Source organism: Protopterus annectens, chromosome 8.part0 (genome assembly GCF_019279795.1).
Source record: "Protopterus annectens isolate FY-2018-M chromosome 8.part0, PAN1.0, whole genome shotgun sequence".
Classification (NCBI taxonomy): Eukaryota; Metazoa; Chordata; order Ceratodontiformes; family Protopteridae; genus Protopterus; species Protopterus annectens.
Window position 1 is genome coordinate 921513111 of NC_056741.1, and position 17462 is coordinate 921530572.

A 17462-nucleotide genomic window follows, 5' to 3' on the forward strand; every position below is an offset into this window, starting at 1 on the left:
TTTACAGAGAAGCAGTTTTAACAAATTATGCTAAAATAGTTGCAACTAAGTAGCAGCAGCAGCTGAGAAAAGCCATTCCACTAATGTTCTTCAGGATTTTTTTTAGAATGCACGTTCAGTAAGATGTATAACGTAAACTTGCATGTGAAACAGGAACAGCTGGAAAAAAGGAATGATGTATCAGCAGGACAAGAAATGTTTTTGCTGCAAGCAGAATGAGTGTGCTTCCTTATTTATTATTTACTACTATTTGATGTATTTGATGATTGGGTAGGTGAACTGTCATGGCCTGAGTTCTACATATACGCAATAGGAATACAGAATTTAAGAATCAAAACGTAACCACCAGAGAAAATGGCCACGAACTTCAAGAGTAAAACAAATGTAATCAAGAAAAACTGCTGTTGAATTCAGGCCCCAGACATGTAGAGTTCAATACAAATTTTTAATGAAAGTAAGTATCAAAAAACAAACAACTCCGGTTAAGCATTTTGACTTGTTGCAATAGGAATACAGTCTGAAAACAGTTTTAGCAAATACAATTACACTAGTAATGTTTGCAACACTTTTGAAACCACAGTAATAAAGCAGCAATGTAAAATAGAATAATTAACACCCAATGCAGCATTAGTATATACATTCATGTGACAAATCAGTGGAAACAGTTATAATTTGGTTTACCCAGTATGGTAACCAAAGCAAATGTTTTAGGCATCAACCATTGTCTCCATAGCATTTGCAAGTTTATTCTATTTGGAGGTGCTCCCTAAGGGATTTTTTAAAACCATCATTGGATTTTTTTTTTTTTTCCGTAGGCAGGGGTCACCATTCAAATCCTGTCCGGGATTTTTATTATTGGAGTGACAGCTAGGCTTTAATGTAATTCAAGTTTTTTGATGACATACTGTTGTGGAAAATGGAGGCAGTTATAAGACAACTCAGAAATTATGGAGATTTGCTATAAATGTGACAGCTGGCTTTTGAATGCCAAGAAAAAATAAATACATGGTTTTGGGTAATAGAAAATGACAAGTTCCATGCACACACAGGGCGAAGAGTGTCATGAATACATGATGTTAACGTCCAAGGATGAATAATTCTGTACAATATAAAGAAATCAACTGAACTCATAGGGTATTGGGATATATCTCAGTGAGGTAGATTTAATGCAGATGGACGCTAATTTGTTCTTGTAGAACTCTGCAGTTAGCATTCCTCAGAAATGTTGTATGCATTTAAGTGACATCCCGATCACATGTGCAAAAATGGGAAAAGGGGCTGTGGATGGATGGATGGATGGATGGGCTGTATGCAATTTTGAAGTCTATAATTGAAAGAGATAAGTGAAGATGGTTCATAGGTGAATACTAGGCTAATGGTACAACAACCTTTACAAACCTAGCCAATAATGCTCAAGATATGACAATATTGTATCTTAATTCCCCAGATATGGGATGCAGTAGTATCGGGGCAGTAGGAATTTGGGTGTTGGAGCCCGGAGTCATTTTACAGACTGCCTCTGTCCATAATGGACTTGATCAGTACCCCAGGAGTGAATTTACAGTTCCCCATTCATTTATCCAAACACTTTTTAAGAGAATGAGGGATGCACTTTGTTTTGTGAAGATGGGAAGTTTATTCCATAGACAAGGTAGCTTTTGGGATAAGACTCTCTCTCTCTCCCTCCAGCAAGTTCTGTTACAGTCACAAATAAGGTTCAGGTCCATGGTATGTGCTGTCGTTGTATAATTTTTCTTGTGAATATGTCACATTTTCATCAGGGCTGGATCAGAGAATGCCTTGTAGGTCAGGCACAAGTCCCATCTCAATAAACGATACAAGACAGAGTAAAGGGATAGGGCCTTTAAGTCAGTCTGCATAAGACATGTGTCTTACAATTGGTATTTACTTAATGAGAAACCTTTGGGGCCACTCCAGTTAGTGTAACTACCTGGTTAGGTACACGCAGAAGGACACATTGTACTTAATTATGGGCCTGATGACGGCAGAGTACAATGGCACTATGACGTTATTTGATCCTGATGCCACATCTTTACTTATAAAGTTGAGCCATATAGAAGGATCTCCCCTCTACTGTAGATGTGCTCCTTTCATGTGAAGGATTTATCTCATAAACAATCAATGACAATTTCTGAAGAGCTCAAAATCCCTTCTAGCAAATGTTTAATTTTTATTATTTTTTTTCTATGATGTCATTGCACTTTAATAAGGCAAACCAAAATATTCATTGACTGAATTAGTAGCACTAAAATCATATGTCTTGTAACCTTGAACCAACTTACACTAAACCACTCTGTCATATATCAGCCTGATAAATGTCCAGCCCTCCACATCCTAGTACTAACCCACACTAATAATAGAATTTTGAGATCCTTTAACAAATTACTGCTAAAACTTACAAAATCCAACAACAGCTTTGGTGACTCTCTTTACTCAAATCACATCTGAAAAGCATGGAATTCCATCCCTCAGAATATTCTAAACATAAAAGTGACCCCACTCAGTTTAAAAGCCCACTAAAGACTCATCTAAACAACAACTGGTTATGCTCCTGCTCATCACCAGGCTGAACAGATTTTATCATCTCATTCCTGCAATACTTAATTTTTTTCTGTACATTCCACTCTTCCTAATTTACCATTCAACCCAGCAACTCCCTAAACTATTCTTCTAACCTTATCCACAGCTACACAAATACATGGTCTCCTTCTCATCCTGCTTCACTCCCGCAATTCTTTTCCTTTTGACTATCTACTCATCTTAATTCAATTTAGTACTCTCTATATAAACTGCACTATTAATATACAAATACTTGCATCCATAACTTTTGAACTTTGTGATTCCTGATTTTGCTTATTGTTGTTTGAAACGTTTTCTATAAATGAACTTTAATGTTGGTAAACTGGATTCTTTATACATCACTAGTCCTTTTTTGTTGTGTCTTTTGGCTTTTCCTGGTTAGGGGTCACCACAGCAGAACTCCGGTCCGCTAATGATTGACAGTAGATTTTTACGTGCTGAGTTGCCAGCCCTGATGCACAACCTTCAACGAAGGTATGCCCATTCACGTGTGTCTCCACATAGAAGACGCTCTAGCTGAAAATCGAACAGGACAACGTCATACTGTGAGGCGACAATGCTACCGCTGCACCACCACCGCATTTATACATCACTAGTTCTATCAGTGTTAAACTCTGTAAAAACTAACAGACGTCAAATTATCCAAATACATGTCTTTTTTTATTGGGTATTATTGTGCAACTGTGAATTTGGTGCCTGCTTTAGATTGGTTTCATCTTAAAGCTGTACTTTTGTTTATTGCTAATTGTCTACATGTAGAACTTTTCTCCCTGGGCTTCAAATGAAAATGGGCTACCAGCCCAGTCGGTCCTCCTTGGTAAACAAATGTCAAATAAAATAAAAATAAAATATGCAGCTATCTGCTGCAAGGTCATATATAAAAAGAAAGCCCTTAGTGTGTTAATTTCTGCAACATTACGGATACCATTCCTGCTACCTAAAGCTGGTGGAAATGTTTACTTTGCAACTGACTTTGAGCACACTAACTCTTACCAGTGAAAACACAGTCATAGGTTCATAGGTTTATACTAGGCTATCTGCCCTAAGGCATTTATAAGCCTAGCCCAAGTTTTGTGGCTTACGCCACCCCTTATATGAAAAAATACTGTGCCCATTAGTTTGTTGTGCCTCTGTCCAGCAGTGACACAGAGATGATTCCTGGGGTAAACCTACGATCTCCCATCCACAGGTCTAGATTTCTCTTGAACAGAGTCAGCGAGGTGCTCTGCCTCACATGGACCGGGATTTTATTCCACAGCATAGGGAGTCTCTGAGTGATAAATCTATCCCTCCAGCACGTCCTATTTATATCCGTGCTAAGGTTTAAGTCGCTTGCTCTAGTGGTTTTGGTTGATTGGGATTTTTTGAGGTGGAGCATGTCCATTAATTCCGGGTTGGACATGGCCTTGTATGTCAGGCACATGTCACCTCTGAGCAGGCGGTATGCAACTGAATAGAGCTGGAGTTTCTTCAATCTGGCAGCATATGACAGATTTTGGAGTCCCTTTATCCTTTTGGTGAGGAACTTTTGGGGTCTCTCCAATTGCTGCAGATGTCGGGTGAGATACATCCCGAATGGGGCATTGTACTCGATCATTGGTCTGATAAGTGAAGAGTACAGGGGAACAATGACCTCACTAGATCTGGATGTGAATCCCTTCATGATCAGGTGGGCAATGTAGAAGGTCTTTCTAACCACTTTAGCAATGTGAGTGTCAAAAGAAAGGCCACTGTCAACTTGGGTCCCCAGGTCCCTGATAACCTCTTCTGTGCTTAGTGGATTGCCACCTATATGGTAGCTTGGGGTTACCTTGTTTTTCCCGAAGGGTATGACTAAACATTTTTGGCGTTTAACTTCAGGCCATGGCTCTGGCACCAGCTATCTGTTTCCGTGAGTCCCTTCTGAAGGATATCCGTGTCCGATGCACTTTCCACTACGGCGCCCAGTTTGCAGTCGTCTGCAAACTTTGTCAGCCAAAGTCCTCCCATGTTGGCCTGTACTTCTGAGAAGTAGATGCCAAACAATAGGGGCCAAGGACCGAGCCCTGTGGGACACCACTTGTGACCGGCTTGGAGTCTGACACAGCGCCAGCAACTCTAACCCTGTGGGTTCTGTCCTTAAGCCAGTTTGCAACCCATCTTGTGACATATGGGTTTACATTTAAGCTGGTAAGTTTTTCGACAATACCAGTGGGGTATTGTGTCGAAAGCCTTTGCAAGGTCAAGGTAGGCTGTATGGACTGCCTTTCCCTCATCAATGGCCTTGGTGACTGTTTGGAAGAAGTCGACCAAGTTCAAAAGGCATGATCTTCCCTTGACAAAGCCAAACTGGGTCGGGTCCAATGTCTGCAAGTCCCCTATATCTTTGTTTATGAGCTCCATTATGATCCTCTCCATAGCTTTGCAGACTAGACTTGTTAAGCTTATGGGGCGGTAATTACCAGGGTCCGTGAGGTGCCGCCTTTGTGGAGTGGGACCACAGTTGCCGTCACGCCACTCCTTGGGCACGTATCCTGTGGTAAGGCTGAGATTAAACAGCTGCCTTATGTGCGGGTTTAATTCCTCATTTAGCTCATGTAGCACACAGCCGGGGACACCATCTGGTCCCATTGATGCTGTGTTTTTAGCTTTAGAGAGAGCAGCTTTCACCTGCGCATTTGAGATGTCCGGGAGGCTACACTCGGCTGGGATAGTTATCTCTCCTTTATGGGGGGAGAGGGGGGTGAAGTTTGCACTGAACCTGTCTGCCAGTATGCTGGCAATGTCTGTGGGTTCAGTGATTTTTGTATCATGTTGGACTAATTCTGAGCATATCTGGGAGTTTCCACCCAGGTTCCTAACATAGCTGAAAAAGGCCTTATGATTGTCCTTTGAATCCATGGCAATTTTTCTCTCAAAATTGGCCTTAGTTGATTTTATGAGTGCTCGTATTTTTTTACTAATAATGATCAGGGGTGACTACCTTTTATGGATTTTGTTCTATCATGTAATAGCTTTCTCCTCTTATTGTAAAGTTTGTTAATTGCTGGGGTCCACCAGACTGGACGTTTGCCCTTTGTGGAAAGAGTCTTGGTTTTATTTGGGATTGCCTGATCCATGCAGTCCTGGAGGTGTTCATAGAAGGCATTTGTAAGGGCTTCCGCAGCTTGGGTTGTGGTTTCCACTGGCTCAGGGGCCTTGAAGGATACCACACCAGTCTTGAGTAGTGTGAAGTTTGCTTTAGAGAAGTTCTTCACTATGGTCTTTTTTGTTTGGGGTGGGGGCGGGATGTGGATTTCCAGTGAGATTAGTTTATGATCAGATCTCACCAATGAGGGATATACTTCCGGTGTGGAGCATTTTGTCCCCATGTTTGTGACAATGAGATCTAGTATATTTTCTCCTCTCGTGGGAACAGTGACTAGCATTTGAATTTATGAACTCCAGGAACCGTTGGGCTAGAAAGTTAGGGCTTGAGTAATGTTCCCAGTCTATATTCGGGTAGTTGAAGTCACCCAATATGATGGTGTTTGGAGATACATTTATACCCTCCAGTGTCTTCAGGAAGGCTGTGTGAGGTTCCTGAGTTTGAGAGGGTGGCCTGTAGCATGCTACAATTTGTAGAGCAGTTTTGCCTATGGTTAGTTGCACCTGGATGGTTTCCGAGCTTTGCGTTGCCACCAACCTGGAGGTGTGGGTATCCTTTATAAATATGGATACACCCTCCTTTTGTGGTGTGGTCCGGGTTTTGGGGCCGGAACGCATGATATGAGGTAAAACCTAATAGTGCCGGGGTGCTCTCAGGAGCCTTGAACCAGGTTTCAGTTACAGCACAGACATCGATGTTCTCCATACTGAGAAGGGCCTCGAGTGCGTGCATTTTGAGATTTAGACTTCTGGCATTGAGCAGCATTACCCTCAGTTTCTTCCCATTTTGTTTTCTAGGGTGGTAGGTTTAGAATTTGAGCCTTGCCTAAAAAGGCACTATGGGGTGGCAAGAGCCTTAGCCAATATCCGGAATCCCAGGGTGACAGGTGCAAGCCGTCCCTTGAAGCAGCGTGGCTTGTCAAGCATGTCATCCCAGGCAGACAGACACTGGATCCCCTTTGAATGACACCAGACATTAAGCCAATTGTTAAAGCTGATCATCTTGTCTCTATATTGTGGCATCATTCTTGGTGAAGGAAGGATACTGCTCGGGTCAGGGTCATACCTAATCATACATAATCAGAGAGCTCCTCTATGTCTCTTTTCATGTAGTCCAGGGAGGTGCGTCTCAGGTCGTTCACACCAGCATGGACAATGACTGTGTCATATTTGTACTTGCCGTGGAGTGACCCGAAAGTGCTTGTGTTATGTGGCGGATTCTAGCGCCGATAGGCAGCTTACTGTGACCCTCTCCTTGTTCAGCCTGGTGAGTGGGACGTCAGTGTGTCTGACTATGGAGTCACCTATGACAAGTATGTTTGGTGTTGTATTTGGCCTTAAGGGCTGTGACTGCTTTGCACACTGCTTTTGTGGTTTATGTGTTGCTTGTGGGGTGTCTTGAGGTAGCAGTTGTTTGGGTGTCTGCTTTGGAGGCCTCTGCTGTTTAGGTAAATTTTACTCAGAGCCTCCGAGTATGTCTTTGTGTGTTTATGTGTTTGATTCAGTGGAGTGGTAGCATTATGTGAGGCTGGTTTTGTGGTGTGTGTAGTTGCCTTCTCCTCCTGTCTGGTCTTGCCAGTCCTGAGTTGAGAGAGCTCAGCCTCCAGTTTGGCTAAATAGCTGCATCTCTCGCAAGTATTTGTGTTATGTGGGAGGAGGAGAGGGCTGTCTGTGTACATGAGGCAGTTATAACATTGCCTCAAGATTCCCAGATTCACCAGCTGGACCGGAGAGAAGATTGACAACTGACCTTTGGACATGCTAGAATAATATTGGGAATTCCTTAATTGAAAACAAGGGCCAGTGGGGAGTGAGGGTGTAGTGCTTTTAATTTTTAGTGCTGACTTATATAATTGCTTTAGTGAGCAAGTGCCAGGTAACTTGAGTGCAATGTGTTACAAGTAACTAAATGCAAAAACGACAAACAGTAACTTTCTTTCAAGTGAAACAAGGAAATAAGTACAGTAAGCAATGCAGATATCACTAGTGATCCACAGAAGCACTGAGAAGTTGCGTATTAGGTGGAATTAGCTTCCAGGGAAATAACAAGCAAACAAACAACAAGCATATAAACAAAGCTAGATTCAGCAGGCCTGGATCTAGTCTATGCTAGAGCAAACAAGGTGAACCAATTTCAGTAAGATACAGTTCAAATATTCAGGCACTATAAACCTTTAACCAGAAATTCCCAGCTCAGAAGAGCAGAGTCCAGCCTCTTCTCCCACAAGAGTGCAGACCATGAACCTTCTTAATGTAAAATAACTGGCCTGAAGTCCAAGTGCCTAAACCAGAACTAATACACTTGGACACTGGGCTCTCAATCAGCAGTTCCCAACTTAGAAGGATGAAAGCTACCTGTCCTGCCACCACAGTGCTTGCCACAAACCTTCCTAATGTAAAACAACTGGTCTGAAGCCCAAGTGCTTAATCCAAAAGACTTGAATGATAGCTACACTTTAATCAAGTTACAACCAAGCAGTAATAAATACCATTGAATACTTTAGAGAATGTCTGGATTAGTGCTCAAGTTACACAAACAAAGCTAGATCCAGCAGGCCCGAATCCAGTCTCTGCCACAGCAAACAAGGCGCACCAACTTCAGTAAGAAACAGTTCAGATATGCATGCACTATAAGCCTTTAACCAGAAATTCCCAGCTCAGAAGGGCAGAGTCCAGCCTCTCCTCCCACAAGAGTGCAGACCACGAGCCCTCTTAATGTAAAATAACTGGCTTGAAAGCCCAAGTGCTTAAACCAGAATTAATACACTTTTAGAATAACAGACACTGAGCCCTCAATCAGCAGTTCTCAACCTAGAAGGATGTAAGCTACCTGTTCTGCCACAACAGTGCAGACCACAAACCCTCTCAGTGCAAAACAACTAACTGGTCCGAAGCCCAAGTGTTTAAACCAAAAGGCTTAGAATGAGTTACACCAAGCAGTAATAAATACAATTGAGTATTTTAAGATGATGCAAAAGTAAAAAGAAGTAGGTAAAAACACAAGTACAGTAAAAGCAGATGAAATTTTTTTTTTTTTTTTTTTTTCTGAACAAGTGCTGAGATCAAAGAAACAGATTTGAGTGCTGAAACTAGAAAACTGGCTAGTTATAAGAAAAAAAAACAAGCTAGAAGGCTTCCCTCAAACACAGAAGGGCTTGGGGGCTCAGAAGCCTACAAATAGTCTGTACCACTTAACAAGAAAGGCAGGAAATAAGCTTTTTTTTTTTTTTTCTATTTCCCAGATGCTCTCTTTGTACACAGTAGGAGTGCCTGAAATCAGAATATGATCTCACTGCACTGAGTTGAGTGAGCAAATGAGAAGGGCCCAGAGGCAGGCTGAGGGGCGGGCAGTTTCAATGCCACTAAGATTAACACCAAAACAAAAACAGGGTGGGTGGGAATAACTGAAGAGCAGAATAACTTCAGTTAAAAATTCCTTCAACACTCAAATTAAATACTGTATTTTTTTTAAAAATAAGTTCAGATAAAGGTACTTAAATTCTCTTATATGTCCAGTTGAATATAACCAAGTTCTTAGCTGGCCAAGCTGAAGTTTTAAAGCAGGAATTATTTCACATGCACCAGTTTAAATATGCAAGGACAGGAAATCAAAGAATGTGGCTACCCCCACACCTGTAATTACTAGCAAATAACAAAATTCAGCCAACACTAGCTTCAGTTCAAGTTACTGAAGAGCAGAATAACTTCAGTTAAAAATTCCTTCAACACTCAAATTAAATACTGTATTTTTTTAAAAAAAGTTCAGATAAAGGTACTTAAATTCTCTTATACGTCCAGTTGAATATAACCAAGTTCTTAGCTGGCCAAGCTGAAGTTTTAAAGCGATCAAGTCAAAAATGATATGCTAAGTTGCACAGGTTTTACAGCTAGTGATATTCTCAGAGGAGTTGGGCGACCACGGTGGTGCAGCAGTTAGCGTTGCCGCCTCACAGCAAGAGGTTCTCTGGTTCAATTCTCGGCTAGGGTGCCTTCTGTGCGGAGTCTGCATGCCCTCCCTGTGGTCACGTGGGTTTCCTCCGGGTGCTCCGGTTTCCTCCCACATCCCAAAGACATGCAGTAGGTGGATTGGACACCCTAATTTGGCCCTAGGTGTGAGTGCGTGCATGTGTGTGCCTTCTGTGGAAGGTTGGGAGCCAGGCTGGCAACTCGACACTATAAAACTCCACTTCCAATCATGAGCGGCAGATGATCCGCTGTGACGACCCCTAACCGGAAAAAGCCGAAAGAAGAAGAAGAAGATATCCTCAGAGGAGTTACTGCTTCTTGGAGGCCTGCTTTAAGCCTATGCGCATCTTAAGTGCATATGCAGTAAGGTTAAATGTAAAACCTTTCATATACAACAAAAATGCATTTCAGTTCATCAAAAAAAGGCCACTCAATAGAAATAGAGCCTACTTGGAGAAATTAGAAGGGGAGCACTAAACTAGTAAATGATTCCAAGCTGTCAAACACAAGTTTTGTAAATAAAATGCTTGCTAAGGGCCACAAATCGGCAAGCAGACATTATGGGATTCACATCAGGGTTCCCTAGCCTCCAATTTTTAATCTGATACTCTGCAACACAGTCCTTTAATGCTGTACATGCAATGTGCAGAATTATAATTCCATTCTAAACTGCACAGGTTGGCATTATCTTCATATCAGTCATACGATAGTCTGAAAACATAAGTAAAACAACTTGTGAATTATATTTCTTTTTGTACATATTTCTTGCGTATGTGGCTCACCATTTCACTATCATATCACGTCATCTCCCTGACCCTCACACCATTTTTCCAAAAAGCACAAATGAAAGCCTTACTAGAATTGCAGGAAAGTTCATCGCTGCTGTCTGCACAGTCATTTACACCATTACAGTATTTTTCTGTAGGTATGCACTGGCCGCTGTTGCATTCCCATTGTTTTGCTTCACATTCTATAATATAAAGGAAAGAGATAAATAAGAGAACAAAAGTTATTAATGGGCTTTGCAAAGAAATATTTCCACAGTGATGGATCTGTCACACTATAATAACTGAGGTAACCAATACAAAAGACGTACATACTTATACAGAGATTTCTAAATCACATTATTCAGCAAAGTCCTGAAAGTATATAGTTCATCAACAGTATGCAGACAAAAAATTTAAATGTAATGAATGTATGAGAAACATCTGTGCATATCACTTAATACTTGCAACCAACAAAATACCCAGTAAAAAGACAATCGTGATTTAAAATATTAGCTCTTGACTGAGTTTGGTGGGCATGCATTCCCTACAACACAATGACTCCAAAGGAGCTTGCATTTTATGGGAGGAAGTGACTCCTACTTTCAAATATTCATAACGGCTGCGTTGCTTGGTTTATACCATTTCTTGATACCAGAATATTGTGCAAAATTCCTTGCATTTCATGAAGTGCAGCAATGATCCCCCAAAATAAGAGAAAAAACAAGCTTGCGCAAACACCTCAGAAAGGTGCCTAATAAGCTGTTGCTAGGTACCATTTTATTTATTTTTGTTTTATTCATCCTTTCTTGACTGGGTCCTACTAGGCATGTGGCCTCTTTCAGCTCCTAATCTCCTATTATATGTTCATAGGTTCATAGGTTCATACTAGGCTATCTGCCCGAGGGCATTTACAAGCCTAGCCCATCGTTTTGTGGCTTACGCCACCCCTTTAGTATGGGGAACTATACCCATTATTTTGCTGTGCCTCTGTCGAGCAGTGACACTGAGGTAATCCCTGGGGTATATCTGCGATCTCCCATCCATTGGTCAAGATTTCTCTTGAACAAGGCCAGCGAGGTGCTCTGCCTCACATGTACCGGGATTTTGTTCCACAGCATAGGGAGTCTTTGGGTGATGAATCTATCCCTCCAGCACGTCCTATTAATAGCCGTGTCAAGGTTTAAGTCTCCGCCCTTGTGGCTCTGATGGATCTAGATTTTTGAGGTGAAGCATATTCATCAAATCTGGGTTTGACATGGCCTTGTATGTTAGGCAAAGGTCACCTCTGAGCAAGCGGTGGCGACTGAATAGAGCTGGAGTTCTTTCAGTCGGGCAGCATAGGACAGATTTTGAGACCCTTTATCCTTTTGGTGAGGAACTTTTGTGGCCTCTCCAGCTGCTGCAAGTGTCGGGTCAGATACATTCCGAATGGGGCATTGTACTCAATCATTGGTCTGATGAGTGATGAGTAAAGGAGACTATGACCTCCCTTGATCTAGATGAGAATCCCTTCATGATAAGGTGGGCAATGTAGAAGGTCTTCCTAACTACTTTAGCTACATGGGTGTCGAATGACAGACTACTATCAACCTGGGTCCCCAGGTCCCTGATAACTTCTTCTGTGCTCAGTGGATTGCCACCTATTTGGTAGCTAGGGGTAACCTTGTTTTTCCCGAAGGGTATGACTATGCATTTTTGGCATTTAACTTTAGGCCGTGGCTCTGGCACCAGTTATCCATTTCTGTGAGACCCTTCTGAAGGATATCTGTGTCAGATGTGTTTTCTACTATGGCCCAGTTTGCAGTCATCTGCAAACTTTGTCAGCCATAACCCTCCTGTGTTTGCTTGTACTTGGAAAAGTAGATGCCAAACAAGAGTGGGCCCAGGACTGAGCCCTGTGGGACACCACTTGTGACAGGCTTTGAGTCTGACATGGCACCAGCAGCTCTGACCCTGTGGGTTCTGTCACTCAGCCAGTTTGCAACCCATCTTGTGATGTATGGGTTGACATTTAAGCTGATGAGTTTTTCAATGATACCCGAATGGGGTATTGTATCGAAGGCCTTAGCCAGATCGAGGTAGGCTGTATGGACTGCCTTTCCCTCATCAATGGCTTTGGTGACTGTTTGAAAAAGTCAACCAAGTTTAAAAGGCATGATCTGCCTTTGACAAAGCCAAACTGGGTTGGATCCAAAGTCTGCAAATTCCCTATGTCTTTATTTATGAGGTCCATTATGATCCTCTCCATGGCTTTGCAGATAAGGCTTGTCAAGCTAATGGGCGGTAATTTCCAGGGTCGGTGGAGGCCGCCTTTGTGAAGTGGTACCACAGTTGCAGTGCGCCACTCCTGGGTGCGTATCCAGAGGTAAGACTTTGATTAAACAGCTGTCCTAGCTGTGGGTTTAATTCCTCATTGAGTTCATGGAGCACACAGCCGGGGACACCATCAGGTCCCATGGATGCTGTGTTTTTGCTTTGGAGAGAGCAGTTCTCACTTGGGCTGGAGATGTTTGGGGGCTGCAATCATTTGGTATAGATATCTCTCCTTTTGGGGAGGGGAGAAGTTTGCACTGAACCTGTCAGCCAGTATGTTGGCAATGTCTGTAGGATCAGTAATCTTCACATCATTTTGAACTAGCTCTGAGCATATCTGGGAGTTTCCTCCCAGGTTTCTAACATAGCTAAAGAAGGCCTTATGATTGTCTTTTGAGTCTTTAGCTATTTTCTCTCGAAATTTGCTTTGGATGATTTTATGAGAGCTCTTAGTTTTTTACTTATAGTGATCAAGGGTGTCTTACCTTTTACGGATTTTGCTCTATCTTGTAGTAGCTTCCTCCTTTTGTTGTAGAGTTTGTTTATGGCTGGGGTCCACCAGACTGGACGCTTGCCTTTGGTACAAAGAGTCTTTGTTTTGCTTGGGATTGCCTTATCCATGCAGTCCTGCAGGTGCTGGTAGAAGGCATTTGTAAGTGATTCAGCGGCTTGAGTACTGTTTTCCGCCGCTCGGGGCCTTAAAGGAGACCACACTAGTCTTTAGAAGTGTGAAGTCGGCTTTTGAGAAGTTCTTTACTGTGGTCTTTTTTACTTCAGGTGTGGGTGGGATGAGGACCTCCAGCGAGATTAGTTTGTGGTCTGATCTCACCAGTGAGGGGTACACCTCCGGTGTTGAGCATTGTGCTCCCATGTTCGTGATGATGAGATCAAATATGTTATCTCCTCTTGTGGGGATGGTGACTAGTTGTTCCATGGCATTTGAGTTTATGAATTCCAGGAACTTTTGGGCTAGGGTGTTTGGGCTTGAGTAGTGTTCCCAGTCTATATTAGGGTAATTGAAGTCACCTAGTATGATGGTGTTTGGTGATACATTTATCCCCTCTAGTGTTTTCAGGAAGGCCATGTGAGGTTCCTGAGTTTGTGAGGGTGGCCTGTAACATGCTACAATTTGCAGAGCAGTCTTGCCTATGGTTAATTGCACCTGGATGGTCTCCGATGCATCGTGCGTTGCCACCAGTCTTGAGGTGTGGGTGTCCTTGATGAATATGGATACCCCTCCTTTCTTGGTATTGTCCAGATTTTGGGGCGGAACGCATGATATGAGGTAAAACCTGATAGCGCTGGGGTGCTCTCAGGAGCCTTGAACCAGGTTTCTGTCACAGCACAGACATCGATGTTCTCCATACTGAGAAGGGCCTCGAGTGCGTGCATTTTGAGATTTAGACTTCTGGCATTGAGCAGCATTACCCTTAGTTTTTTCCTTTTTGTGTTCTAGGGTGGTAGGTTTAGAATTTGAGCCTTGCCTAAAAAGGCACTATGGGGTGGCAAGAGCCTTTGCCAATATCCAGAATCCCAGGGTGACAGGTGCAAGCCGTCCCTTGAAGCAGCGTGGCTTGTCCAGCATGTCATCCCAGGCAGACAGACACTGGATCCCCTTTAAATGACACCAGTGTTTAAGCCAATTGTTAAAGCTGATCATCTTATCTCTGTATTGTGGCATCATTCTTGGTGAAGGTAGGATACTGCTCAAGGTCAGGGTCATACCTGTCTGGGCTACATAATCAGAGAGCTCCTCAATGTCTCTTTTCATGTAGTCCAAGGAGGTACGTCTCAGGTCGTTTACACCAGCGTGGACAATGACTGAGTCATATTTGTACCTGCTGTTGAGAGACCCGAGTGCTTGCGTTATGTGGCGGATTCTAGCGCCCGACAGGCAGCTTACTGTGACCTTCTCCTTACTCAGTCTGGTGAGCTGGACGTCAGTGTGTCTGACTATGGAGTCACCAATGACTAGTGTGTCTGGCATTGTGTTTGGCCTTAAGGGCTGTGACTGTTTGACACTCCGACTGTGAGGTCTATGTGTTGCAGGTGTTGTGTTCTGAGGTGGTGGTTGTTTGGGTGTCTGCTTTGGTGGCCTCTGCTGTTTTGGTAGATTTTTGATCAGAGCCTCCGAGTATGTCTTTGTGTGTTTATGTGTATGATTTGAGGTTGTAATGGTAATATGTGAGACTGGGTCTATAGTGTGTGTGGTAACCTTCTCCTCCTGACTGGTCTTGCCAGTCCTATGTTGAGAGAGCTCAGCCTCCAGTTTGGCCGTATAGTTGCATCTCTCGCATGTATTTGTGTTTTGTGGGAGGAGGAGAGGGTTGTCTGTGTACATGAGGCAATTGTAACATTGCCTCAATATTCCCAGGTTCACCAGCTGAGCAGGAGAGGACACTAGCAACTGATCCTCGACATGCTAGAAGGAATAGACAAAAAACTTTAAAAAGATTCGGGGACGTGGGTGACCGAGAAATGGGGGTTGCCTTTTGGGGTACTATCTTTGACAAGAGTGCCGTATCAAGGTAATAAGTACTGTAGGAGCAAGTGCTACGTTTAACAGATAGAGAATAGTCTACTTGGAGTCAAGTAGAGATGATCTTTTAATTATAGGATACGCTGATTAGATCAGTAGTATAGTTCGAGGAAGGTAGTTTTAAGGAAAATTTGAAGAGTGGACTTTAGGTAGCCGAATAGTTTAAACCTGCTTAACCGGGCGCTGCCCTAGTGTGCAACGGTAGCAACTCCGCTAAATCGGGCTAAATCACGCTAATCGCACTAAAGCGTGCTTTATAGCAGGGGCTGGAAAAGACAGGAACTGAGACAAAATGGCCAATAAACTACAAGGTACTGCCTTAAACCACTCCTCTGAGGAGAAATGAAGGAGTTATGGAAATGACCCTAGTGGCCAATAAAACTACAGTTTCAAGTCAGTAACCACCTCTCCGGGGCAGGAAGCTGCTCAATGTTAGTCACTGCCACTGATGAACACAGAGACCCTCCTTCAGCCCAAGCAAAATGGCCTCACAGAAACTTTCAAACAGTTCAGGAACAGCAAGCCTGTAACTGAACTTTTTAACTCTCAGAAAAGTGGGAAAAAAGCAAGATTTTTTTTTTTTGTTTTGTTTTTACAGAGATAGCAGAGGTTCACAAGTAATATCAAGTTATAACAGTGCAGTAAATGACCCCACACAAGAGTGCTAGGTCAAGGACAGAAAATATGCAAGTTTTAAGAAAAAACGATTTAAAATTAAGTGCAAACAGGAAATTCAGCAAACAGCTTTTGGTTGTGCTCTAAATACAGCTACTAATACAGAAATCAAGTTTAACAAGCCAGAAAATGCTCAAGCTAGGCAGCTATGCAGAAAAACTTAGCAAATAAACAGAGAAAAATACTTAAAATCTCAAAGTGGCTCCTTCTTCTCTCAGCGTTTTTTCCTCTTGGAGGGTGCTTCACCAACAGCCAACAAGCCTGAAAAGACGCTCAAACCACGAGGCAACTAGGTTTTAAGAGAGGAAGATGAAGGAGTTATGGAAATGACCCCTAGTGGCCAATAAAACTACAGTTTCAAGTCAGTAACCACCTCTCCGGGGGGCAGGGAAGCTGCTCAATGTTAGTCACTGCCACTGATGAACACAGAGACCCTCCTTCAGCCCAAGCAAAAATGGCCTCACAGAAACTTTCAAACAGTTCAGGAACAGCAAGCCTGTAACTGAACTTTAACTCTCAGAAAAGTGGGAAAAAGCAAGATTATTTTTTTTTTTGTTTTTACAGAGATAGCAGAGGTTCACAAGTAATATCAAGTTATAACAGTGCAGTAAATGACCCCACACAAGAGTGCTAGGTCAAGGACAGAAAATATGCAAGTTTTAAGAAAAAAACGATTTAAAATTAAGTGCAAACAGCTTTTGGTTGTGCTCTAAATACAGCTACTAATACAGAAATCAAGTTTAACAAGCCAGAAAATGCTCAAGCTAGGCAGCTATGCAGAAAAACTTAGCAAATAAACAGAGAAAAAATACTTAAAATCTCAAAAGTGGCTCCTTCTTCTCTCAGCGTTTTTTCCTCTTGGAGGGTGCTTCACCAACAGCCAACAAGCCTGAAAAGACGCTCAAACCACGAGGCAACTAGGTTTTAAGAGAGGAAGATGAAGGAGTTATGGAAATGACCCCTAGTGGCCAATAAAACTACAGTTTCAAGTCAGTAACCACCTCTCCGGGGCAGGGAAGCTGCTCAATGTTAGTCACTGCCACTGATGAACACAGAGACCCTCCTTCAGCCCAAGCAAAAATGGCCTCACAGAAACTTTCAAACAGTTCAGGAACAGCAAGCCTGTAACTGAACTTTTTAACTCTCAGAAAAGTGGGAAAAAGCAAGATTTTTTTTTGTTTTGTTTTTACAGAGATAGCAGAGGTTCACAAGTAATATCAAGTTATAACAGTGCAGTAAATGACCCCACACAAGAGTGCTAGGTCAAGGACAGAAAATATGCAAGTTTTAAGAAAAAACGATTTAAAATTAAGTGCAAACAGGAAATTCAGCAAACAGCTTTTGGTTGTGCTCTAAATACAGCTACTAATACAGAAATCAAGTTTAACAAGCCAGAAAATGCTCAAGCTAGGCAGCTATGCAGAAAAACTTAGCAAATAAACAGAGAAAAATACTTAAAATCTCAAAAGTGGCTC

General features: G+C 42.5%; 1 protein-coding gene across 2 annotated transcripts in view; it reads right to left on the minus strand.

Moving 5' to 3' along the window:
* Positions 1-17462, minus strand: part of LOC122809158 (suppressor of tumorigenicity 14 protein homolog) — a 1180509-nt gene that overhangs the window by 251342 nt on the left and 911705 nt on the right. For both annotated transcript variants that reach the window (XM_044080444.1, XM_044080445.1), the window contains exon 14: positions 10550-10663. In XM_044080444.1, coding sequence (XP_043936379.1) covers positions 10550-10663 — 114 coding nt within the window. The remainder of the gene's footprint in view (positions 1-10549; positions 10664-17462) is intronic.